This window comes from Uranotaenia lowii, chromosome 2, assembly GCF_029784155.1.
Source record: "Uranotaenia lowii strain MFRU-FL chromosome 2, ASM2978415v1, whole genome shotgun sequence".
NCBI lineage: Eukaryota > Metazoa > Arthropoda > Insecta > Diptera > Culicidae > Uranotaenia > Uranotaenia lowii.
In genome coordinates this window covers 320,391,878-320,417,460 of record NC_073692.1, presented here as the reverse complement: position 1 = coordinate 320,417,460, position 25,583 = coordinate 320,391,878, and the positions used below count along the sequence as shown (strand labels likewise).

The following is a 25,583-nucleotide window of genomic DNA, read 5'->3' as shown; positions in this document are numbered from 1 at the left end:
AAATCAGTAAATTTTGAGTTATATCAATCTTAACACATGAACTAACAATTTTTGTAATGTTCTCTAGTTTTGCCAAAAAAGTGCGCACATTTATTTAATTTTTTTTTTATCAATCAAGGTATTTAAAAAAAAACAAGAGCTGAAAGTAAAAAAATCCATTTGCATATTTGGAATCAGCGCCTCAAATTATTTCAAATTAGCTCCTATATTATTTGTACTTAGGATAAATTTTAATCGCAAAAAATTAAACTACGACCATATGGTTTCATATTTTTTTGCAAAACCATAATTTTAGGCTTGTGAAAAAGCTCAGTTGGCAAGTCAGTTGCCTACTGAGCAGATGGCCGCACGTTCGAGCGGCAACTGAAGATTTGCCATATTATAGAGGAGAATTTCCCCTTTTCACCGCAATATTTAGAAAAAAAAAACATCGCTCGAGGGGTCTAGAACAACTTGTTTTTCGAAGATTTGCGAACAAAATACACGAGCCAAATTTTCAAGTTTTCGTCAATAAATTTTCCTTAGAACTTCAAATTTTACATTTTTGAACTTAGATGTGTTAAGATTCAAATTCCTTCAAATATAAATAATAAATTTAAAAAAAATATACAAATGATATTTAATAAAAAAAATTTTGGTAAAAATGTTAAATTTTTAAGTAAATTTGAAGAATAACATTTAAAATTATCTAGAACTAGTCGATGAAATAACTGTGTTTGTAGCAATGTCTGTGTGCAATGCTTTTGTCAATGTCCTTTCGAAGAGCGCAGCAGTCGACTAACGAAGAAATTGTTCGAAAAATTTTGAAGTCATCGGCGTGCAGCAGTTTTTCTGACTTAAGAGTAGCATTCAAGTCGTTGATGGAGAGGAGGAATATCAAAGGTCCCAGGTGACTTCCCTGAGGCACTTCCAAGGTAATTTTTGAAAAAATAAATTCTCGCATGCGCTTTCATTAAGTCGTATGAAACAAAATGTTAACAAAAAGTTTTATTACAAAAAAGTACAGAAGAAAACATAAACTAGTTTCGCGGTTCTTGGCTTCATACGACGGGACATGCGGTTTTTAGAGACTTCTACAGTCTGAAATCACTATATTGTGCTCTTGTGAGTAGCATTGTCAAATTTGGAGTGCAAATTTGGGCACCATATCAGGCGGTGCAACCGCAAAAAAATAAAAAGAGTATAGATACGCTCAACGCCAGCAACCTTGGAACAACGTTGCTTACTACAAAACCTACCGACACTGGCCTCAAGGAGCGTATTCTTACAACGAATCTTCATTTTCGACATCTTGCAGAATAACGTGGATTTTCCTGAACAGTTATCACTTCTACCGTGTCATGCTCCTCTAAGAACTACCTGATCCCAGGAATTGCTAAGACTCTCTCATCCTCGAACTCAATACAGTCAAAACAACCCTTTATATGTGTGTTGTGTTAGATTTCATGAAGTTTCTAGTGAATTTGATTTTAATATTTCGAAATCTATTTTCAAATCTAGAATAGGATAGTTTAATTTCTGTTAATAATTGTAAGCATCTGCAAAAATTGTTAAATAAATAAGGATCGAAATTAAGAAACACTAACTAATTTATTTATTGGCGGATATATGGGCTGAGCCCGTCATCCCTGCTGTCTTAAAATGATCTTACATACAGTTGTCTTCTTAATAATAAAATGTAAAGATTTCTGATTATAAATAAACTTAAATTGAAATCAAAGACACTGTTAACACTGTTTATTTCCCTCATTAACCTAAGGGCTGGCTCGTTGCGACTGTAGTTTGTTCGGCGATTCTCAGGAGCGTAAAGTCTTCGTCTTCTTGAGACCACATTGCTGGTGTTAGCTGTCAATCGTGAGCGTAGAAATGTTGAGTTGGTCAAACTCCTTGGGAGGATCAATATGTATGTTCCCCCAACGACGATGTTTGTTTGCAAATTTGCTTGTTACCCAATCCAAACGTTTGTGGGCTCGTTCTTGTGTGGTTTGGTTCGTTCCACCAATCTGAGCCGAGCACGCGCAGGAAGAAAGTGATACCAAAATGTCAACCATTCTTTCAGTCGTCGTTGATCCTCCCAAGGAGGATTCTAGCGTTCTGCAACTTGCAAGCTTGCAAACGTACATCGCATCACGGCGCTGCAAGCAAGCAACTTGCAGACTGTAGCTATCTTCGGAAATGATTCTTTCTGTTCGGCTTAAGGGATTTTATCTTCAGGCTTACAAGTTTGCAAGTGATCTTAACTTCGGAGAATCGTTTGAAATTTTCGGAACTTACAGTCAAAGGATTTTATCGCGCGGTTGACTTTTACTTTCAGACACGTTCGACGTTCTGTATGTAAGGGAGAAAGAATCAGTTTGCAACTTTGCAAGATGATTCTTTCGTGGCTGACGTCGGGCTGTAAGAATCGGCTTAAAGTCGTGCGCTGCATGCTACATGAAGGGATCTCTTTGCACCTCTGATGAACAAAATAAAGAGAAGTGAACCCAAGTGACTAACTTGAGGCACTCCAGAGGACGCTTTATAGGATGCAGATATAGCCGAATTTACGGAAACATATTGAAGCCTACCCTCTAAATAGGATTTTATCCAATGAAGGATATTTCCTGCTATACCAACATTCGATGATGCCTCCAGAATTTCCTTTATTCCTGCTACGTCGAAAGCTTTCGACATGTCCGTATAAACGCAGTCTACTTGAAATCCTTTCACCATCCAATCCAGTACACTGGTAGTGAACTCGCAAAGGTTTGTTACCACCGTTTTTCTCTTAAAAAAATCCATGTTGACACGATGAAATTTAATTTTCCAAGACTGGATATATAATTTTTTTTTTTAATTTCGGCAAAACAGATAGTATAGCCACTACGGGACTACTTACATCGTACGTCGGCTAACCATCGAATTCGTCTGTATTTGCTGAATTCAAATTTTCACCTGATACTTTCACTTCCTTTCAAATGTTTCATGGGTCTCTTCACTTTTCAACTTCACTGACTTCTTTAATAATGCTCCCATATCATACGCTTATGCATCTAAAGCTTTAAGTTTAATGAAGTTATATTTTTTTATTTTTCTTGCTGTTAATAAACACATTTAAAAAAAATCACGATTTTTTCAAATTCACCTCGTGAATAAAAGAAAGCAAAGTAGTTTGAGCATATTTCAATTCAGCGTTTTCAAATTAGTTTCAAAATCAGCTCTAAAATTTGTCATCCTATGTTACTGCAAATATTTTGGTTCAGAAGAAAATTATTATGCATTTTTTTTTATTTTTATTCACCAACTAAATTGTTAAAATGATATTGAAACAAAACGAAAAAAAAGGAACCCCTGTCAGTACGTATGTAAAATAACATCTATGATTCGCCGGCATCAACAAGTGCACTAAAATGAATCCAGTACACATGTCATAATAATACATCATCACCTTTCATGACGACTAACCAGATCATAAAAATCAAATTTACGCTCATATACATTTTCTTTAAGTTAGTATGTACCCAAACAAATACAAGCATACATGCAACTGCCAAATGCCCATAGAGTGATTATGTACTGTCAAAACACGTGTCTGTTTAATTTGTGAAAAGTAGAAGAATTAGTGTAAATAACGAGACTTACTTAATTCTTGAATCAACAATTATAAGACAACTTCGAAAACCCATTTACTATTATTTCCTCAGAATAAAAACATCCATCTCAGCCTATTGCAATGTTAATTCATTCACATGTCCTCAAATCATTACATTTAGAAAATTTTCGACCAACATCTAATAGGGTTTCGATTTGTCCTAGTTCTCAGACACCCCTTTTCCATTTGTTGATCACAAATAAATACTAAAGGAAAACAGGAGTGAGTCCTTACTAGAGGCAGCAAAAAAAAACTATCCTTTCGTTGAGGGGTTCCGAGCCGTAGAACGAAAGCATGCAAACGTGCCAGGCGCACACGTTTCACCCCCACACACATGCGTTGTCGTTAAGGGTAACTGAAGTATGACGATTCTTGTTTACGCTGGACAAACAGTTGCGAACATGCAGCTAAGTCTGTAGGATTAGTTTTGAGTTTTAACAGTTTTCGTATGAAGTTTAACTAAAGTTGTTTTAAGAAGGAAAATAATTAAGCTGTGAAAATGAGTTCAGAGAACACATCCCGATTGGAGTTAACGTATTGTCACATTCGGACGCTTTAATTTAAACAATGAATTAAGCCAGCTTTTCTCATCAATTCTTCAGGAAACTTTCTGCATCGGAGAAAATCGATACCCCGCTGTATAAAAAGAAAACGTTCGATTTCACGGATTATGCCTACCGCGAGGCCGTAAATCGCCTAAAGTTTCTCCTGACGGAAGCCTACGAACCGACAAAGTTGGCCACATCGATCTATTACCGGCGGTCCGGAGATGATGGCAAATCAGAGGCATCAGACAGTCAGTCCGTCATCGAGCGCCCGTCGCTCACGGAGGTGTCCAAATATTTCAACCATGGAACCGTCTCGCGGTATGGCGGCGTTGGTGGCACAACGTTGGGAACGACGTCACATGGCGGCAATGATATGGCACTAACGACGGCAGCTGGAGGACGTCGCTACAGTATGCTGAATAAAGATCTCGGCTTAGGGTCGCCTGGTTTGAAGCCAGCTGTTTCGATGGCCAGTTTGCATCCGGCACCTTCAGGTATGTTAGATTGTTCTCGTTTCAATTTTTGAATATTTTTTTTTTGTAAAACTTCATTTGCTAGAAAAATATTTTTTCTAATTTTTGGATTCAATTCTCTAACTTGGTGGATTTAGTTTTACTTTTCACTCAAATGTTGAATAGATAGTTTGTGTTTTCTCTGGAAACAATTCTATTTTCATAAGATTATACAAGATCACACAAATTCTCTTTGTTAAATCATTTGATAAGTTTCTTCCCAGCATGATAGAACGTTTAAAATGTATAAAAGCTCACCTTTAAAGAAAACAATACTACTGCTAGTTTTAAATAAGTAAAAAAGCATTTAAACCTATTCAAAATCACGTACTGAAAGTATTCTCCCAAATATTAACCAAACATTATAATTTTAAGTTGTGTAAAAGCCAAATCAACCTTTTTTCATTTCTCAAAATTTTTGAGTAAAGCTGTTGCGCTACAAATTTGATTGAATTGATTTTTCGATAACGTAAGTTCTAAGATGATTTTATGATGTTTATGATGTTTAATTGAATACAAAAAATATAAGTACTTCAAGTGATGGTAGAGGTGCAATAAACCGATATAAAATCAGAATTAAATTCCTTATGTGAACTTCTTTATCTTATTTTTTTCCAAGGACTGTACTGAAAAAAAGCTATTTTGTGTTTTTTTAGTTTCGATTATAGTTGTTTTACCATCATTATGGCATTCGCGACTTTATCAACGTTACAGTTGGCGGATCGTTATTGAAAAACTTATCCGGTACAACTGTGTTCGATGTTTACTCTTGGGCTCAAACTCGCGGACATCTGCTCATGAGACAACAGCCTAGCCAACTGAGCTATATCACAAGCCCAATTATTTTGTGATGATTTTCAAGATTTGTACGCCAAGTTGTAATAGGTTTCTCTATTTCCTGGCCATCAAAATAAATAAAAAATGACATTCTATACATTTTCCCCAATCGAAAGGTTCGAATTGCGCTTGATTAGGCACCTCACATTTCTTATGAAAACAATCTAAATTCTCCTTGAACAATTAAACATGAAATTTGGTCAAATAGTTGATTTCAGCTGTCATGGGGTCTCTCAACGGGACTTTACTGGATTATGCACGATCGCGTCAAAGAATTTTGGTCGACGTCCGTCTACATTGAACGCTATCTCAAAAACCACTTAAAAGGTGCCACAAAATTTTGCACTTAAATAATTTAAAAATTACATTACTGGTTATAGTTTCACTTAAAAACCTCCAATTTCGATCCATGCATTTGAAAGTTATCCACAGAAGAAAGTGATGCATTTTTTTTTAATGCAGTTCTGAGGGTCCTTGAACACAAAATAAGAGGTATTACTTCACAAAATACAAATTAAACTAACTTTCTTAGTGAATCAGGGGTCAAAACTTACATTAAGCTTATGAATAGAAATTTAGTCTATGATTTTGCAACCCTTCAAAAACAACGAACTACATTCCGATTAACTAAGATGTAGGAGTAAAAAAGGTTCAAATGCAGATAACAAAATTCAAAATTCGAACTAAAATTTCATAAAAGTCATTTCGTATTTTCCTCCTTCAAAGTACTCAAAAAAAATAAATAGATTTAAATTCCGAATATAGATGTTTTTTCATGTTACATTTTATACTCAGACTGAACTTCAAATTCAGTTAACTTTCCAAATTAAGATTCACAACCTACAATATAACTTAGATGAATAATTTATATTGGAAATGAATTTAAAATGACTCAAGTTTAATTTTTGCTATTATAGTTCGTAATCACTTGAAATGTACATTAAGAGTTCACAAATTTTAGGAGATCTGAAAATTCTGTTTTTGACCAGGAAAATTAGACTAAACAGAATCTTGAAGGAAACATGTGAATAATTTTAATGAAAAAAGGGATATTTCTTCATTATTTTTTTCATATACTGCTTAGCACTCAAACACCCTCCTACACTGTATTACTGGCTGCGTTATTATTTCATCAGTATAACAAAAAACTCGTACGCCTGGGTTACCAGACTCGCGCGAGCCTATCCACTAGACCACATCAGCGCTCCACTTTCATCCACTCAACATTTTAATACTCTTCCTAATTTGTCATCCTAAAATGCCCCATGGAGTAAAAAATCGGGTAATCTATTATGCATTATTTTTTTCATTATTTAATAAAGTTGAGCGCTGTGTTCCGCTCAAACTTAAAAGTTGCTTGGAAATACTTTTGTCGAAAAAAATACAATATGGACAATAAACCGCTGCAAGCTTTGAATGGAAATTTCAAATTCTTAAATTTTTACACCTCCCATAACTTTTTTCGATTGGTTTTGCTGCCAGAAATAGAAATAAAAATTTTGAAAGAGATCCATCCAGTCCTGAATTAGCGCAACGAGTTTTAATTTTGTATGGAAATTTGTATGGGAAAAATTTTTTTCATTCAAAACTCGCCAGAGGTGTTCTGTAAGTTTAAAAAAATATAACTTTGGATGAAAAATATTCCTTGATTCTTGCAGTACATTTCATGTCAACAAAGCACAAACCTAACTTGTACTCTAGAAAAGATATTCGATGTTCAATGTTAAATTTGTTTTCAATTTTTTTTTTATTTTTAACGTTTTTGACTGCTTATTTGAAAGCTATGAAACCGTAGGAAGAGAATAAAAAATCTTAAAAAATAGCTTTGCATAGCTATTAAACTTATTGATTTCAAAAAACTTTTGCAAAAACATTTCATGAAATTATTAAAAAGTCTGCCATTTTTAATTACTTTTTTATGGATTCTGATTTTTATTTTGAAATGGTTATAACTTATTTCGTGAAATGTTTAGCTGTTTGTCATGTTAGCAAAAAATGAAACTTAAGAATAGTCAAATCCAAAAATTAAAGACCAACTTCATTTAAAGTTTGTTTGAATTTTCTGGATTATTTAATGTGTAAAAATGTTTTTCTTCCATACAAATTTCCATACAATATTGAAACGCGTTGCGCTAACTCAGGAATCAACCAAATCATCTCAAAATTTACACTGATGATTGGTGACACAAAACTCCCAAAAGGAATCGAAAAAACATGTGGGAGCAAAAAGTCTTTTCTTGATGCGGTCGATTAAACAAGGTTTCTATATAAAGACTAGTCCAGAAATTATAAGTACACTTTCAAAATAATAAACAACACTGTACTCTTATTTGATGAAAATCTGTAATCATAAGCCAGACTTTGCATTTTTCCTCGAACATGACTCATAAGCTTCTGCACAGTTTCATTACTCTCCATTTTCACCACTTTTGGCCAATCCTTTTTTTAATTTTCCGATGTCATCAGCTGGTTTTATGTATTTTCGTAGCTTTGCTTTGGTCAAAGCCCAAAAAGTCTCGATTGACCGGGCCTCGGGGCAATTTGGTGGATTCATGTTTTTTGGTACAAAACAGACGTTTAGGAGCCCTAGTGGGTCTTCAGCGTAATTACATCATGCCAAATCGGGCCAAAATATGACGGGACCAAATTTGATTCAAAGTGGCCTTCTCCGTTTCGGGGATATCCTCGGCGTACAGTGAAGTATTGTGGCCCAGGAAATGTTTTACAGTCCAACTTCACATACGTTCCACCATCAATGATAATGCACCCAGAACTTTTGCAAAATATTGAATCATACAGTTTCCGGGTACTTGGTTTGACAGAAGCGGCTTGATTTAAGTTCCTTTTAGTTTTTTCTGCTTCCGGTACGTCTTGAGTCAAAGTCGCTCTTTAGTACGCATCATGTTAGACGTCGAGGTCACGACTCGCCACATCCCGAACGGAAGCCAATGGTTTCTGTCCTACAGACAGACCTTTTTCCCTGACGTTTTTGTCGATAGCATGACTTACAGGACCAGATTTCCGACCACTCCTCAGTTCATCTTCAAATGTACAATGTTCACCATAATTTTAAAAGCTGTCCGTACCGCTCCGATGCTCACATCCTAAGTATTCTTTGGCCAATTTTCTCAATGAGATTCTACTAACAGTACACCACTTGTGCACGATACTTTTTTTCTTCTCCAGAGTAAGACCACGCATTTTTAAATGAAATCACAAACTAACTATTTTTTGATATTATCACGTACAGAAATGTGTAAACAAATGGACGCAGCCAGTAGAATTCGAAAAAAATTGATTAAATATGATAGTTAATATTAGGTGTGCTTATAATTTCTGGAATAGTCTATATTTACTCGTTACTATAGCATCGAAGCAAAGATAATTAACCCTAATCCGCTGTTAAGTTTCAATAGGCTACTATTGAAAGTTTGGCGGCTTGTATCTTTATTCAGGTGCATCCAAATTTAAAAAAAATCTTCTGGGACCACATCGCAGCGCTAATTTAATTACACCTCTAGAACCGGTATGAAATGGCCGTTCTAATGAATATAAATTTATTACAAAAATCTTGCGTAGATGTACTTAAAATCCAGTGCAAAGTTGAATTTGAATTTGAAAAAAATCAAAGAAATTGCAAATTAACAAAAAGTTAAAAAACAACTAATTTCGAAAATTTCTCAAAAATTTGGTGTTTCGTATTTTGAGAATCCAAAGATACCTAAATGTGTCAAATCACATCAACTTTCCAATCCACTTTTAAAAATTCATCTACTGTAACTTAATCAGTTTGACGGTTCATCGATTGAAAAGTACGATTTTACACTACTTTTTTACTTTTTTTGTGGTCCTGATCTTAAAAAAAATCGAAAAAAGATATAATATATATTTGTGCATATAGCATATAACAGTTACAGTTTAAAGACACTAAATGTAAGTGACATACATAGCATTGCATAGCATAGCATAGCATAGCATTGGGTGACTACACACATCTTGAATTGGCTGATACACGAGGTACAACTAACAATCAAGCCCAACACTAGATGCCAAAATCAGTACCTGGGTTCAATACTCATTTCAAGTGTTGTTATTGAGAATCAGTGTGGTACCATGATGCACACCGTGACAAGTCAATGTAATCATATAGGGATAATCTGAACAGCGAAATGCACTTTTCAGGTGCAAGCGAACTCATGCGACCCTACAAACAAGGTGCTGTTTCAGATAGGTAGAGGGAAGGATATTTATAGGAAATCCTACTTGGCAGGTAGGATTGATATGTTAATAATTGTGAAATGTGCACGAATACACAGATAAATAACATGGAAAGAGCTCACCAATTTACGGGAAACCTGATGTTGTGAACGATGTTGCATTGCATGACCATTCCGCTCTGGAATCGCTTTCCTGGTTCTTATATCTTGCAGTCTCCAGTCCGCCCAAATCTACGAATATGATCCTTTCTCCTCAATTTCCTATCTTCCGGAAACCCTGTGTGTTTTTATTTGGTACCAGTCCTTTGAAGGTCGCGAAATAATTCCAGCGCTAGTCTGCGGAGCTTTTTCTCGTACCCTGGACAACCTCACCATTGTTTGCTACATTTTCGTATCCCAGTGTGTTGCGCCCACTGCTAAAAAACCGCTCCTGTGGTGTAATCTCTAGGTAGAGCTAGGTAGCCGAACCCCATCAACTGACAGTTGCGAATATCGCTTGCACCAACACAAGCGCGCACTGTCTGTCAACTCGGGTCGGCGGATAGGAACTAGCTAGTCTAGCAGTTTCCGTTTTGTCAGTCTGTTCCGAGAAGTCTTTGGCAATAAATCTAGTCCGTTGAAATGGAACATAATTTGTTAAATGTCGGTCGAATAAAGTCCAAGTCCTTTGCGTAAGCCGTTAGTTTTTTGAAACTGAGTGGATCCGGAAAGAAACAAAAATTAAACACAACGTAGGGTCCGGTTATCGCTCGACGGTACACAGTGTTAATAGATCATTCAGCAACACCCTCTCCCAGCAATCAGGATTATCCTCATTTCACTAATTGGAAGACCTTTGTTACACAAACTTTTCCGCCTGGTGTTTGATAGATTTTTCAAGTTTTGCACAAATTTGAAACAATTTTCCAGAGAGCAAAATTTTTTACGTCCTGTCACAACTATGGCTTGCTTCGATTCACTAAATGTACATTATTCTAAAACCTATAAAAACAAGTCTAGATAGTATCCCAAAAAGCTTATGCTCATTAGTAACCTTAAGGGTGCTTAATCGGAATAGCGCACAGCAACCTTTTCAAATAAACGAATTTCAAATCAAATCATTAGTAACCTGATATTACACCTACCCTAACTAGGGCTTACACCCAAAATAATCTGCACGTCGTGGCTACGTGAAAAACTACATAATTTTTATCCAATTGATTTTCACGTAAATGCTACGAAATAGTTAAGTAAACGCGCCCCTATTGGAATTTGTACTCACATCTAATTTACGTGAATTTTTAATGCTTGCAACATGGTTTGGCGCTGAAAGTTACGAGAAATTTTTATACAATCGAGGTTCCATTCTAGTCAGCTATATCGTTTCTTTTAATTTTTATGATATTTGAATTATTAATTGTATGGCCTTTTTTTCCTATAAATAAAAAGTCAACCCACAATTTATTTTTCATTGTTTATTACACAATCTACTAAACGTACAATAGTCACTGCTTTAGTAACCAATCTACTTAAAAATATGAAAACTTACTGTTTGAGTAACTCCTGCTCCTAGCCACCAATCCGGAACAACATTTCCTATTTATTCGTGACCACCAATTTCTGGCTCGAGCCTTTGTTCAAGCGGGGGTGAAAGTTGCGCATTTTCCAAGTTGCCTTTCTGGAAACATCTGTTGTTTTTCCTGCTGCTGTTGTAACAGTGAACTTGGTACCGTTGTTGCAGTCTCTGTAAAAGCAGAAAAAAACTTCGATTGACATAACTTTGCCTTCCTCTGCTGTAATTTTGACTTACCGATAGTTGCATTTTAAGATTTTCCCCAGCAGATTCGTTGGCTCCGGCCATGCCAGCTGGGTCTTGCAGACACCAATAATCTCGCTTTTTGGTAGTTGCATAACCTAGTTGTAACAAAGTGCATAAAGTGCATCCGCCGTTCGTTTTTTTTTATAAATATTCACCTTCACTAAAGAAACGATTCAAAACGTTTATATGAGAAACTTAAACAAAACTTAAATAAGCTGGTATTTTTTGATTCCACCACCATTGTGGCGCACCGGTTTGCTGTGGCGCTTATCGAGAATTTTTCGGGGCTACGAAAATATTAAAACGTAAACAAATTCAGACGGCTGCCTTTGATTCTTATAAGAAAAATGATCACACGCACGGAAGAATTTATCAAAACGGAATTCAAGACACCCACTTAGAATTTACGTGAATTTCGTGTATCAGTTACGGGTTGATATGTATTAGCTACGGGGAAGTAATGTGGTTGCTACAGGACACACGTAGAATCGATGGGATGCATCAAAAACTTAGTTTACGTGAAAAATCCCGTAAAATTAATTTCTTTATTATTTTGGGTGTATTTCTCTTTCTCAAAGGGATTAAACAACGTTGGAAAAGCAAAAAAGATTGTTATAAAACCGAAAGATTTACTTCTTTGTTTGTCGTTCGCTCTCGCAACAGATTCATTCAGAAAACTGGTTGACTTGAACCAAAAATTAAAACACCACCCTCGTCGAAAAATGCAATAAATCAATCCATCAATATTTGGGCGATGTGAACCAAAACACCGATGCATGCTGTTTTTTAAATTAAGGGTTGAATTTCTACTGTTCTATAATTTTTTTTCCTCAAATTCCATGGAAGCCGTTAGTATCTGGTTAAGGTCAAATACATGATTTGTACAGGAGTAACATTTAAAAAAAAATCTAAATAAACAATAACACGAATTTTCGTCTAATCTAATAGGAAAAACATATTGTCATACTTTTTGTTCTCTAATTTCTGTATTTGGATGATTATATTGGAGGTGCAAAATATCATTTTCAACAGAAAAGACAAACTCAGCTTAAAGTGATTATTTCTTAATACCATTATGAGTGAAAATTGTCAGTTTTATTGATGCTTTGTCTTCAAACATGTGTGTCTTTTCTTTCCCCAGTTTGCAGTGTTTCTCAAAACCTCGAAATCGCTCAGCCACCTCCTGAACTGTTAGGATTCATTGAGAAGCAAGAAACTTACATCGAGCAGTTAGAGAAAGAGTCTCAGTATTGCAGGGTAATGGATAGAATTACTAAAAACAAAATTACAGACGTAAGGTTCTAAGGCTAAATCTGTACAATTTTAGGAAGAACTTTCGACGTTGCTGAAAAAAGTGAAAGATGTTGTTTCCGAAAACGAAGCCCTTACAGATCGTGCACGTTCGAAAGCTTTATACCAGGTGGATTCATCCGAGAGCGAGGATCTGGATCTCGATCGACTGCGCGATAAAGGAAAACTTTCCGGGCCGAATATCGTCTTCGAGTCAAGGATAAGCGAACTGGAAGCTCAACTTGCACAGTCCCAGATCGATCTTAAGAAGTTGTTCAACGAAAATGAAGAAAATAAACGCAAACTGGTGCACGGTTCTAGCGATGCTAACTGTACCGATGTCTACCGGAAGCAGGTGGAAAATTTGCAAAGGTAAACTTGATATTTAACTTAATGATGCACAGACAGAGCCAATTGTAACAATATTTTTTTACTTTTCTAGAGACAAGCAAAGCTTGGAAGAAAGTGTCCGTAAGCTCCAGCTGACCATCGACCAGCTGAAAGATTCCGAGGCATCTAGCTTCAACAAATCACAACGAAGTCGTGATATGATTGAGCAGGTTGCCTTCGAGCGTAATCAGGGGGAAATAGAAATTCGACGGTTGAAAGTGAGTTTAGAATGCTTTAAATTTTTAGTTTTTCACTTATTTTTTTTCGTAATTTGATAAAAGGACGAATTAGAGCGACAACATGAGCGCGTTAGAGAGGTGCAGCACGAGATGGCCAAGCGTATTGCCGAGGAACGTTCCAACGCAGAGAGGCGTTACACCTTCCAGGTGGATCAGCTGGGTGGAGATTTGAGCAGCCAGTGGGAGCAGTCTACTAAACTGCAGCTGGAGGTTGAACGTATGAGACGGATCGAGTCGGATTACAAGCGGGAAATCAACCAGAAGAACTCCCAGCTCGACGAGTTGAAGCTTGAACTGAAGAACAAAACGGCCATATTTATGTCCGATCTCAACCAAGCTAGTGCAGAGAAACAATCGCTGGAACAGGAAATAACTTCGTTGAGGTGAGTTATTTTTCATCTATGTATTTCATTTTCTTCTACGGAATTATTATAAATAAGGGAACACATTTAATTCAAATAGGAGTGAATGTTTTGTGAGAATCAGCGTAATTTTAGTAAGATCAAATAGACTCTTATTGCAAATATTACAGGCTTCAACTGGAACGTGCCGAACGTCAAACAAAAGTCGAAGTATCGCGCCTGACAGCCGAATGCACTTCCCTGCGTCAACGTCTCGATCGAGCGGACGCCGATTTGCTCCACTCGAAGCGCGAAAACCTTAAACTAAGCGACGATATTGCTTCCCTGGAGAAAGAGGTGAATAAAAGATATGTTTCTGAAAACTATTCCGCACTTTAGAATTGCTTTATTTTGATCATTGCAGCTAACGTTGGGAGACCTAAACAAGGAGACTCGTCCTTCCAAGGAGCTCGCCAAGATAATCGCCGACATGGAAGCTAAACACGGTAGGTTGAACATGAATGTTTATAAGTTTCCGTCCCAGATCATTCTCAGTTTTTTTTTTAAATTATACATATGTGCCATACTAGAAGCTTAGTTCCATGGGTAAGCTATTGGAGCCCACTGAATGTGCATGGATTTAGACAGAGATAAGCGTCGTGCAAGACCTCTCTATCTGATGTTTCCATTGTTGATGTAACACATTCTAGAGCTATATCGTGATAAAAGCTACTTATTTTTATGTTACCCCCTTATGTTGATAGCATCAAGCGTCATGTTTAAATGTTGTTGCATCCACCGTAAATTTCCATTAATTAATAAAAGCTACACAACACACATCCATCACTAATGTACGTCTTAAATCTATTCTTTAAAATAGTGAAGCAACAAGCTTTTTACGTTTATTTTTTTTTAGTAAGCTATAATACTCGCATGTTGGAAACGAAACAATGAGCAAACCGATAATCTCTGGCGTTCTCAATAGTTTATCCATGAGCTTTTTTCCAGCCATTATTACCTACTCAACTTCCACCCAAGAAGCCTAGTGCCTTAGATACATTGATTTTTTTCGGGTCAACAAATATCGTCTACTCAACGATGCTGCCATACAGCTAATTGAATTAATAAAAGTTTTTTGACCTTCCGGTTGTCGTTTCGCCTTATGGCAAAAATACACCTGACTGACAATGCGACAATAAAATTTGTGTTAGACCCCTTCCATCAACTGTTAAGGTAGAAAATGAGACATTCTTATTCTAAAACCCAACAACACAATAAGATAATGCATCTACAATTATGTTATCTTGCCTCAAACTGTTTGTTTCGAAAGAAAAATTTAAATTTTTTTGTCCATCCGCACCCCGCTCTTTTCCAACATAAGTACAAACAACTCGCCGGAACAATACACAATTTTTCTTCTTTTTTTCTCCCCCTTTTTGCCGAACAGCTTCCACCGTGTCAGAGCTCGAGGGCATGGTTCAAGATCAGAAACAGCTCATGGAAAAACTAACTGCAGAATGCAAAAGCTTAACCCACAAATTAGAGGACACCACACTGAGACATAAGTACATATTTCTTTAATTTATGCTGTTCGTTTCGATTATTTTTAGTCTATTTTTCCACATCCGTCAGTTGACGGTCTTTTTTTGGGTTTAGTTAGTGATTTACTGTCACATTTAGATCATTATTTAGTTTTGAGTGCTTTGCGTACAGAATTGTAGTGTAGTACCTAGTTCCAAAACGGATTAGTTCAGGGTTGCTAGCGAACCGGGAATACCGGGAAAAACTTTGGAATTTCATCGCGTCACCGGGAAACCGGGAAATTACCGGAAATTTCGGCGACTCACCGGGAAAATTGTCATGTTTGAATTTCTTCACAGAATTTCGAAAATATTTTTAAAAAATATCTATATTTAAGAGTAGTTTCTGACAGTCACTATATAAGTTTATCCCATAAACGCTAATTTTCGTTCGTTAGTAAACAAATGAAGTTTGAATCGCTTTTTTAACTAATTTTTTCGCTATCCGCAAGTGTGCTACACTTACAAGCATAATTCAAATGTTATAAATTTAATAGTAAAACTGTTATCGACAAAACTAAACACAAAACTAATTACAGTCGAACGTCGATAAGTGAGAGTCCAAAGGACTGTATTTGTTAAAAACCCACTGATTTATAAGAAACCAGTTGATGCATCAGTTCGAAGTTTTCTCGAGTTAGTTTCAATATAGAACTGTAGATATTTGCTCTTTGGTAACCCAATAGCCTATTTGGTACCAAACCTTCATTGCGAAACTGTTTTTTTTCTCTAATTTCCTTGGTCTATTCGGAAAAACGACTCCAGCTTTTAGAGGTTTTACACTCTCACTTGAAGAGGTTTCGTGCTTTAAAAAGCATGGGATTTGGAGTTTTCTCTCATTTACAGAGGTTTCTCGCTTATCCAGGTTCGACTGTACCAGTTTAAGTTTTCGACGTCAAATGATTCAGTGTTCGATATACATATTTCATCAAACAAATTTATGCAAAACAAATAATTTGGCAGCGTGAGACGTTTTAAAGCAGAGTTACACCTCTTTTTCACCAGAAAAAGATATTAATTTTTCAATGTTGTTTTTATTGCGTATTTCGTTTGAATTGGCTTGTGGAACGAAGCATGTTTTAGTTTTTAGTGTAAGTGTTTAGTTTTTAATTCTTCTTACGTTAAATTTTTGCTTTAAGTTTCCTACGCTCGAATAATTGTCTTATGTAAAAATTGTACCTAAAAAAGCTCCTGTCGAAATCTAAGGTCTTTACCCTGCTGCAAAATAATATTTTACATTCAAACGATTAAAGTTCAGGCCCGTCTTATACACGATTTTCTATATTTTCACGAATTTTTAGTTAAAATGACTAGAGCACTACTAGAGTTATTCAATGTTTTGTGTTGGAAAGATACACATTTTTTCTAAAACATGTTATTGGATTTGTACAAAAACTATAACTGCATTCAGAAAACAACTAAATATTTTCCTGCAATCTGATGATTTAAGTTTTGTAAGACAAATTCCCATTCAAGTTGTTTCGATGAATTAAAATTTTGGAGCAAAATAACGAACGGATGCCATTTTCGTTAGATTCGTTTTAAAAAATCATGAAAACCTGTCAATTTGGTACGAAAAGACTACCTGTTAAAAGACGCCGAAGTCTTTGTCATAATTTCTAACCGGTTAACCAGTTTTGGGATACATTTGTTAGAAATCTGAGGCCCTTTACATTGAATTTTTTTTATTCTTCATGATTTAATATTAAAAAACGAGTAAATATAAATGGGGAAATCATCATTTATAACCGGGAAAAAACCTGGGAAAAACCGGGAAAAACTTTGGAATTTCAAAACGAAAAATCGCTAGCAACCCTGTTAGTTGTTTATTTTCAAATTATACACGAAGAACATATTGCATTTAAAAAAAACATTGCCATATTTGAAAATGAAATTATTCAGACACAATTCATTTTATAAATTTCAAAATATTTTTTCTCAAACTACGGTTCCTTCAAATGAGGTAGGTAATCAAATTTTGGAATGAAGTTATTTTAACACCATTAACACGTTCGTCGCCACGTCACCCATATTCGGCAGACGGGTGTATTTCCTGGGGGGCCCCGTCACATCAAAAAGCAGGTGACGCTCTCTTACTTGAGTTTATATTAACGTTTATATTAATATGGGAGTTCTCCCTCTTTGCTTTCTCTCCCTGAAAATTTATTTGGGCCCGGCTAGCAAAACTACCAAAATGAGCGTGGCGACGAACGTGTTAAATCAATAGTATGTCAAATAAATTTTATTTTCTGCATTTGTTTTATGGCGAAATTTTAGTAAATGCGCCGTAAAAATCAACAGACATCAACTCCAAATAAGTGACGAACCTTATATTAAATTGCGATGGAAAATCCATATGTGCAAGAATGCTTCTTTTGTTAAATCATTGCATACGATTGAAGAAATTTGCAAATGTTCGTATCGGATTATAGTTATTAAGTTTTTTTAGAAAAATTATTCAAAAAAAAACAAGGTAAAATTAGAAAAAAAAATATCTGAAACAGTAGATATTGTTTTATCGAAATTTTAACCAAAAAATCTTAAAACTATTCCAATTTTTTTAGAGTCTTTTTTAATAAAGGAAAAAAAATGTGAATGAGTCCAGGCAAAATCTAAGCTTTTTTACATAATCCTAGGCATCCAGGTCGGATCAGATTTGCTCAAAATTTTACATTGGATGGATATCCTTGCATTGAATGCTTACTTTTAAATTTAAATGAGATAGATCTGAAATATAAGTTCTATATTTCTAACTTCATTTGGATAAAAGAATTCAAAGATCTATTAAAATATAGCTGGCAAATAACTTCATTATTACTTCAAAATTTACTTTTCAGAAATATATTCAGATTTAATTCTAAAATTCTTAAAAGTTCTGTATATAATTTACATACAAACAACACCACATAAAATTGTCTTGTAGGAACTTATATTAACACATTACAAAGTTCCTTTTTCTGTCAGGCAGAAAATATCACAAATTATTCCAATTTTTGGAACACTTTTCAAAATGTGTTAAATGGGGGTGACTATGGGTCAAGCAACAACCCTAGGGGCCACAGTCTACTAGAGTCCTTCGCAAGACTGGAGGTTGAGCTGTGCAACACCGGATCCATCCGCACCTATCGCAAGCATGGAATACCAGACAGAACGTCAGTGATTGATATCACCTTTGCGAGTCCATCAGTAAAAACTGACATGAACTGGAGAGTGTGTGACGGCTATACACACAGCGATCACCAGGCAATACGCTATAGCGTAGGAGACCGAAATCCGGTAGCAGTGAGGCAACTGCCAGTGCACGAGCGGAGATGGAAGACTAAAGTTTTCGACAAGGAAGTGTGCACCGAAGCTGTATACATGCAGGAGGCATCCCAGATCCATAATGCTGAGCAGCTGACGAAAATGATGGTAGCTGTGTGCGACATGACCATGCCCAGAAAAAATACACCGAAGTGGTGGCGACGACCGGCTTACTGGTGGACCTCAGAAATAGCTGAGCTTCGTACTAGCTGTCTAAAAGCCAGACGACGAACTCAACGGGCGAGAAACGAAGCCGATAGAGAAACGAGAGGTGCCGTTTATCGAGCAGCCAGGGTGGCACTTAAGCGAGCTATTAAATCAAGCAAAGAGAACTGCTACAGAGCGTTATGCCAGAGCGTAGATGATAACCCATGGGGCCAAGCCTATAAAGTTGCACTGGCGAAATTCGGTGGCCCAAGGTCGCCGAACGAAAAGTGTCCGGAAAAACTGGGAGAGATCGTTGCACATCTTTTCCCGCAACATGGCCCGACGCAGTGACCACTTACCCCGTACGACGCGGATTCCCACGACATCGAGCCAGTAACGAATGAGGAACTTGTGGCTATTGCCAAGAAACTTGCGGTGAATAAGGCCCCTGATCCGGATGCAGTGCTGAAGGTGGCGGTACAGACCATTCCGGATACTTTCAGAGTGGTGCTACAAAAGTGTCTCGACGAGGGATCGTTTCCCAATTCGTGGAAAACGGCGAAGCTGGTGCTACTACCGAAACCTGGGAAACCCCCAGGGCACCCGTCATCATACAGACCCATTTGTCTGCTTGACACCCTTGGTAAGCTACTGGAGAGAATAATATTCAACAGACTTATTATCAACACAGAAGGCGAAAGTGGACTGTCGGACAGACAGTTCGGTTTTCAAAAAGGGAGATCTACGGTGGACGCCATCCGAATGGTGACAGAGTACGCGAAGCGCGCATATAAAAAGAAGCGGACAGGTGTTCGATACTGCGCTATTGTGACAACCGACGTTAAGAATGCCTTCAACAATGCCAGCTGGGAATAGATTGCCAAAGCGCTTCACAGGATGCGTGTGCCCAATACCCTCTGCAGGATAATAGGAAGCTTCTTCGAAAATCGCCATGCGCCATTGTGACAACCGACGTTAAGAATGCCTTCAACAATGCCAGCTGGGAAGCGATTGCCAAAGCGCTTCACAGGATGCGTGTTCCCAATACCCTCTGCAGGATAATAGGAAGCTTCTTCGAAAATCGAGTCCTGACGTACGAAACCGAAACTGAGTTACGATCTACTGTTTTAACCGGCGAAACAATCGAGGAGGTAGAAGACCTTGCAACGGTGTCCGTAGAAAGGGTTGGCATCTGGATGGAGGGGGTTAAGCTTCAGATAGCTCACCATAAAACAGAAGTTCTGCTCGTGACCAATAAAAGAGTTGTGTCGCATATGGAGATTACTGTTGGAGGGTACACGACATCTTCGAAACAGCAGCTGAAATACCTTGGAGTAATGGTCGACAATCGCTTAAGTTTTGGTGCACATGTCAAATACTGTTGTGGAAGTGCATCGAAAGTCATCGATTCATTGGCCTGGATTATGCCGAACTGCCATGGTCCGAAGAGTACCAAGAGACGTCTCCTTGCGAGCGTAGCACTGTCCAAACTACGATACGGTGGAGCGGCCTGGAGCTCCGCGATAGAAGTAGAGCGCAACAGATCCAAATTACGCAGCACACATCGGCTGATAGCCATGCGAGTTTCCTGTGCATACAGGACCATATCAGCAGATGCAGCTTTTGTCATCGCGGGCATGATTCCCATCGATATAACTCTGGCGGAGGATATGGAGTGTACAATGCAAGAGCTGTTATAGGAGTGCGTAAAATTCAACGAGCAGCGTCAATGCTCAAGTGGCAGGAGCAATGGGACGCATCGAACAACGCAAGATGGACACATAGGCTAATCCCGCGACTTTCAGACTGGGTAAATCGGAAGTATGGAGAGGTCAACTTCTACCTGACGCAGTTCCTTTCGGGTCATGGGTGCTTTGAGCAATACCTTCATCGGTTTAAGCTTATCAGCTCGCCTTATTGCCCGGAATGCGTAGATACGGAGGAATCGGCAGAACATGCTATCTTTGTCTGCCCCAGGTTCATTTCAAGGCGTCAACAACTTCAAAATTTGAACGCTGAAACTATTGTGAGTGAAATGTGTCGCGACGAACAGTCGTGGCGTGCTATAGTCGACGAAATCTCGCAAATCATGCGCGATTTAATACGAATCAGGAAAGATGATGAACGGAGAGAGCAAGATAGTCAACCAAACTTGACAAGCTAATGGAAGGTCTTGGGCCTCGTATGACACTTCTATTCAAAAGCAACGCGATCTTAGGGCGCGGTATAACCCTAATCTGGACTCATGGTGGGACTTAAAAGGTCTCACCTACTCAGCTACGATCTTTCCTGCAGCAAAAGGAAGCGAAGATACCATTCGGGGTGGTCGTGACGGGATTCTAGCTTGGTAGTTTCTCAATCGGCCATGTCTTGGTGGTTAGAAATCCTGCGTAAGTGGATGCTGTGACGGGCGCGAGTTACTTTGAAAGCGTTACCTAATCGGCACACGTCTCGAGGTCTCCGGGATAGTGAATGCTGTGACGGGCGTGAGTTACTATGAAAGCGTTACCTAAACGGCACACGTCTCGGGGTCTCCCGTACCAGTCTGAAGTTGGCGATAGAGAAAAGGAGAAAGATGAATTGAGAAAGAGGAAAAGGGTGAGATGTATAAGTGCATGAGCACAGCCTACCCCTTGATGTAGTATCATAGAGTGAAACCTTTGGTGAAACCAAGGGGCACATCTGGCACACGAAGCCCAAGGTGGTTTTAGTGGGACGAACCCACACACGGCAGCAAATTCCCGGCTGTTTTGGTTTGAAGTCAAATTTCCATCTTGTAAAAAAAATGGGTCAAGCAAAGGTTAAAGGGCGAACACGAAATTATTGCGACACCGAAAATGTTATGCTAATTTTCTTATAAAGTTTGGAATCAAACCGAAATTTTAGGGTAGTTTTATACAGATGGCCACAGATGTCCGAACTATCTCCCAACTCTAAAGTCGCGGAGGAATCAAAATAAACCGGTGAATCTGATGGCAGCGTTTGACAAGTGACAGTCGAATATAAATCACAAAGATGGTTAGGAAAAAAAACGAGGAATTACATTAAACGTGGACAGTCAGTGAGATTATTAAGTTTGCTATTAATTTGAAAAGTCTAGATAGAAAGCCTAGGAGAAGAAGGTATAATACCTATCTATTTAATTTAAACAGTTATCGACTATACAAAAATCTAACCACAGAAGAGCCATAAAGTGGTGTTGAAAACCTGTTGAGGTTATCTCGGATTTAGTTAAACAATCGTTTCAACGAAGAGTGCTTAATTTCAGCCTCAATCGGAGTAGAATTATAAGTTCTAGCCAATGTATAACTTATAATCACGATTGATAAATACTTCGTCAAATCAGATTTAGGAAATACCTAATACCTTCGACTGTGGGAAACTGAAGTACTCAGCCCGGCTAAGTGCACGACGTTTTAATAAGAAACACAAAAGTAAGTTGCCTCAACATTGCTATCTAAGCTTATCTAACGACACTGGTTGGTTCGATTAGGCTCGTATAACATAACACCCTAATTAAGGGTTACAAGGGGAAAAGGAATAAAGGGTCCACGTAGTATCGTAGTGTCAGGAGCTCGTAAAATACTAAAAATTTGTAAGTTAAACAGTACATATTTCAATATATTATATTCATGAAGGCAGTGAATATATTTCAGCTTGAGCTGTTTCATACTGCTACAAGGAACGGTGTTTGAAATAGATCCGAAGAAGTCGAAGATTCCTTTGAATTCAGCTACAGTATGTACTGTAGCTGAATTCAAAGGAATCTTCGACTACTTTGAAATAATAGTTTCATTCAGCTAAGAGGTTCTTCAAACCTTTGATTATTAGTACTGTAGCTGAATTCAAAGGAATCTTCGACTACTTTGAAATAATAGTTTCATTCAGCTAAGAGGTTCTTCAAACCTTTGATTATTAGATCCGAAGAGTTTACGCAACAACTTACTTCAAAAATCAAATGAAAAATTAATCGAACTCGAATCAAATCGAAAATAAAATTGAACGTATTTTCGCTTGATGCCCTCCATCAAAGTCTTTACAGTGTCTTCCGGTACCAGTTTCAATTTTTTCCATTTTCTTAACATATCCTTCTCGTCTTTGACTGTCTTTTTGCTCTTCTGAAGTTCCTGCTTCATTATTGCCCAGTAGTGCTCCACGGGGACGCAGCTCCCGACAGTTTGGCGGGTGTTCTTTGGATCAAAATTGAAAAATTGGCCTTATACCACTCCATGACACCTTGAGAATAGTGGTATGATGCCAAATCTGGCCAAAATAGCGGAGTTTCATCGTGCTGCTGCATGAACGACAAAAGGCGCTTCTCGAGACACTCAGATTTGTAGATCTCGCCATTTACTGTGCTTTTGTCACGAAAGCTCACTCCTCAGTTCGCAAGAGCAGATGGCCTGCCAAACGAGATATTTGGAGGCGAACTTCGACATTTCTTGTCGGTGAAAAACTCCAACCCCAAAATTCGCTTAATATCAGTTTTAATAAACTCTTCATCGTCCATCACTCAGCAGCCCTATTTTGTCAGCATCTTCCCGTAGAGCTTTCGTGCCCGAGTTTTAGCCGTCGATTATTGGTTTGGGAAGCTCTGTACCTTGTATGTATGTAGTCCAGCTCTTTTCTTTGCATTCTGGATGCCGGCCGATCTTTTTAGTCAAATCCCGGCTTGAGACGTTGGGATTTGCTTTAATCATCCGCTTCACCTTTTCCTTCGTCTTTTTGTTCTCCAGTCCCGGTTTTCTTCCAGCTTCTTTGCCGTGGTCCAACGTCAACCGCTCCTGGAACCGCTTCAATACTCTGGAGATGGTTGAGTTATAAATGTTCAACATTTTTCCCAACTGCCGGTGCGACAGGTCAGGAAATTCCATGTGTTTGGAAAGAGTTTGTTCTCTCGACTCGCGGGTTCACCTCCATTTGCGTTAAATCGAAAAACACGTCTTCGAGTTTGACAGCATGTAAACAAAACACTTTAATGTGAAAGTGTGCAAAATTTTGTTGATTTTTACCCAATGGTAAAAGTTATGCCCTGTTGAATGTGTCGCAATAATTTCGTGTTCGCCATTTAGAGCAAGTTCACTGGTGTTGGGGAAAAGTGGTAGAAATTCTGACATTTTGAAAATTTTACCATGCAAAAATGTTTTCAAGATGTTGGGGTGTTGTATTTTTTTACAACACTGTTTCTATTTCAGCCGTATGTGATATTGCTATTTTTGCATCACAGCATGCGAAAATACAACACGTGTTGTAAAAAAACTAGAAGGCCACAGATCTTGAAAATGTTTTTGCATGGCAAAATTTTCAAAATGTGCCGTGTCAAAATTTCTACCACTTTTTCCCAACACCATTGAACTCGCTCTTATAATGTACTGAACTTTTTTTTTACAAACACAGCACAGTTTCAAAATGTTATTTTTTAAAACAGGGGCATCGAATATGTACCTAATACCTTTATATGTAAAATTTCAAAAATACTTTGATTGGGGATTATTTTTTTCTTTGGGTTTTGATGGCTAGGGCAAATCTGCCTAACTCGCCAGATTGGGAATTTACAATGATCAACGAACGGATTTTCGGATGTCTATTGGTGAATTATCACTCAAAGCACAGCCATTTCCGGAACTGTCAGTTTATTCATTTCAAATTCACATTTCGACACAGATAATGTCCCAAACGCTCGACTGCCAAATGCTATAAACATTTTTTTTTGCTGGTTTTCGTCCTGCTGATTTTCCAGCAAAATTTCCAGCAATATGAATGCCAAATTGTTATTTAGATTTCAATATTTTTATTATCAGATTTACCAGAAGCAATGCAATCTTCAAGCATAATTTTAACTTGTATCTTAAAATTCGTTCTGGCTAGGCAGGCTTGGAACAGATATTATTCAAACACTGATAAACACATTTAAAATGTAAGAGATCACACGCAATCTTATTTGACCATTTCGTTTGTTTATTAATATTATTTTATTAATTCCTAAGATCTTAAACTGTAAGAGTATCTTAAACTGTATCGATTTGTTCATAAAGTATTTGCAGTATGTTCTTCGTAACTTCTCTAGCATCTGAACACTCTTCCTAACGCTTGGTTTTTCGGTTCTTTTCTCAACCCCTGCACATCTCCCGCACACCGTATGTCCCAACAAACTTTGAACTGACTCCCTTCGACATCAAATTCACCACCATTCATCATTGGAAAACAGAAGACGTTCGATTGTCCGAAAACGTGTCCGTTTTTCGACCGCTGATCCCAGCACCGCCACCGATCGTGACCGGATGTCCGCATCGCTATACAACACCGTTCGAGACCCGTACCACTACTCCACCATTGGTCACGAGCCAACGGCATCATCGACTGGAAGTGGAACGTCCGGGTGGAATCTCGGATTCGGTGCCCCCACCACTATCATCAAACGGTACTCGCCCCTGTTCACGTCCCTTTGTAACGGCCACTCTAGGCGATCATGGCAAAGGGACGAACGCGTTGAACGCAGAGCACGTGGCCTGTACAAAGCGACACCCTATTAAGATCGATGTCAACGTGCGGATCAGCCCGAAACCGAAACCGAAAACCGAAAAAGAACCAGAAACCGAGACGGGCCAGGAGGAGTGTGAGAGCTAGAGGGAGAGATCAGTTGTATTTTGAAACATAAATTCGGCCTTAGATCGATCGTGCCTTCAGCATCACTTCAGTATTATAGCATAACAATAATCATTAGAAAACGTTAACTGTATCTTCAGGTAT

General features: G+C 37.8%; 1 protein-coding gene across 3 annotated transcripts in view; it reads left to right on the top strand.

Annotated features, from left to right (window-relative positions):
- Positions 1-25,583, top strand: part of LOC129747746 (coiled-coil domain-containing protein 158) — a 44,065-nt gene that overhangs the window by 4,951 nt on the left and 13,531 nt on the right. For 2 of the 3 annotated variants that reach the window (XM_055742092.1, XM_055742093.1), the window contains exons 2-9: positions 4,234-4,673; positions 12,685-12,800; positions 12,871-13,205; positions 13,276-13,441; positions 13,505-13,845; positions 13,995-14,160; positions 14,228-14,309; positions 15,251-15,368. In XM_055742092.1, coding sequence (XP_055598067.1) covers positions 4,234-4,673; positions 12,685-12,800; positions 12,871-13,205; positions 13,276-13,441; positions 13,505-13,845; positions 13,995-14,160; positions 14,228-14,309; positions 15,251-15,368 — 1,764 coding nt within the window. Of the gene's footprint in view, positions 1-4,029; positions 4,166-4,233; positions 4,674-12,684; positions 12,801-12,870; positions 13,206-13,275; positions 13,442-13,504; positions 13,846-13,994; positions 14,161-14,227; positions 14,310-15,250; positions 15,369-25,583 lie in introns of those variants that run through there. The other variant, XM_055742094.1, reaches the window with a different exon arrangement.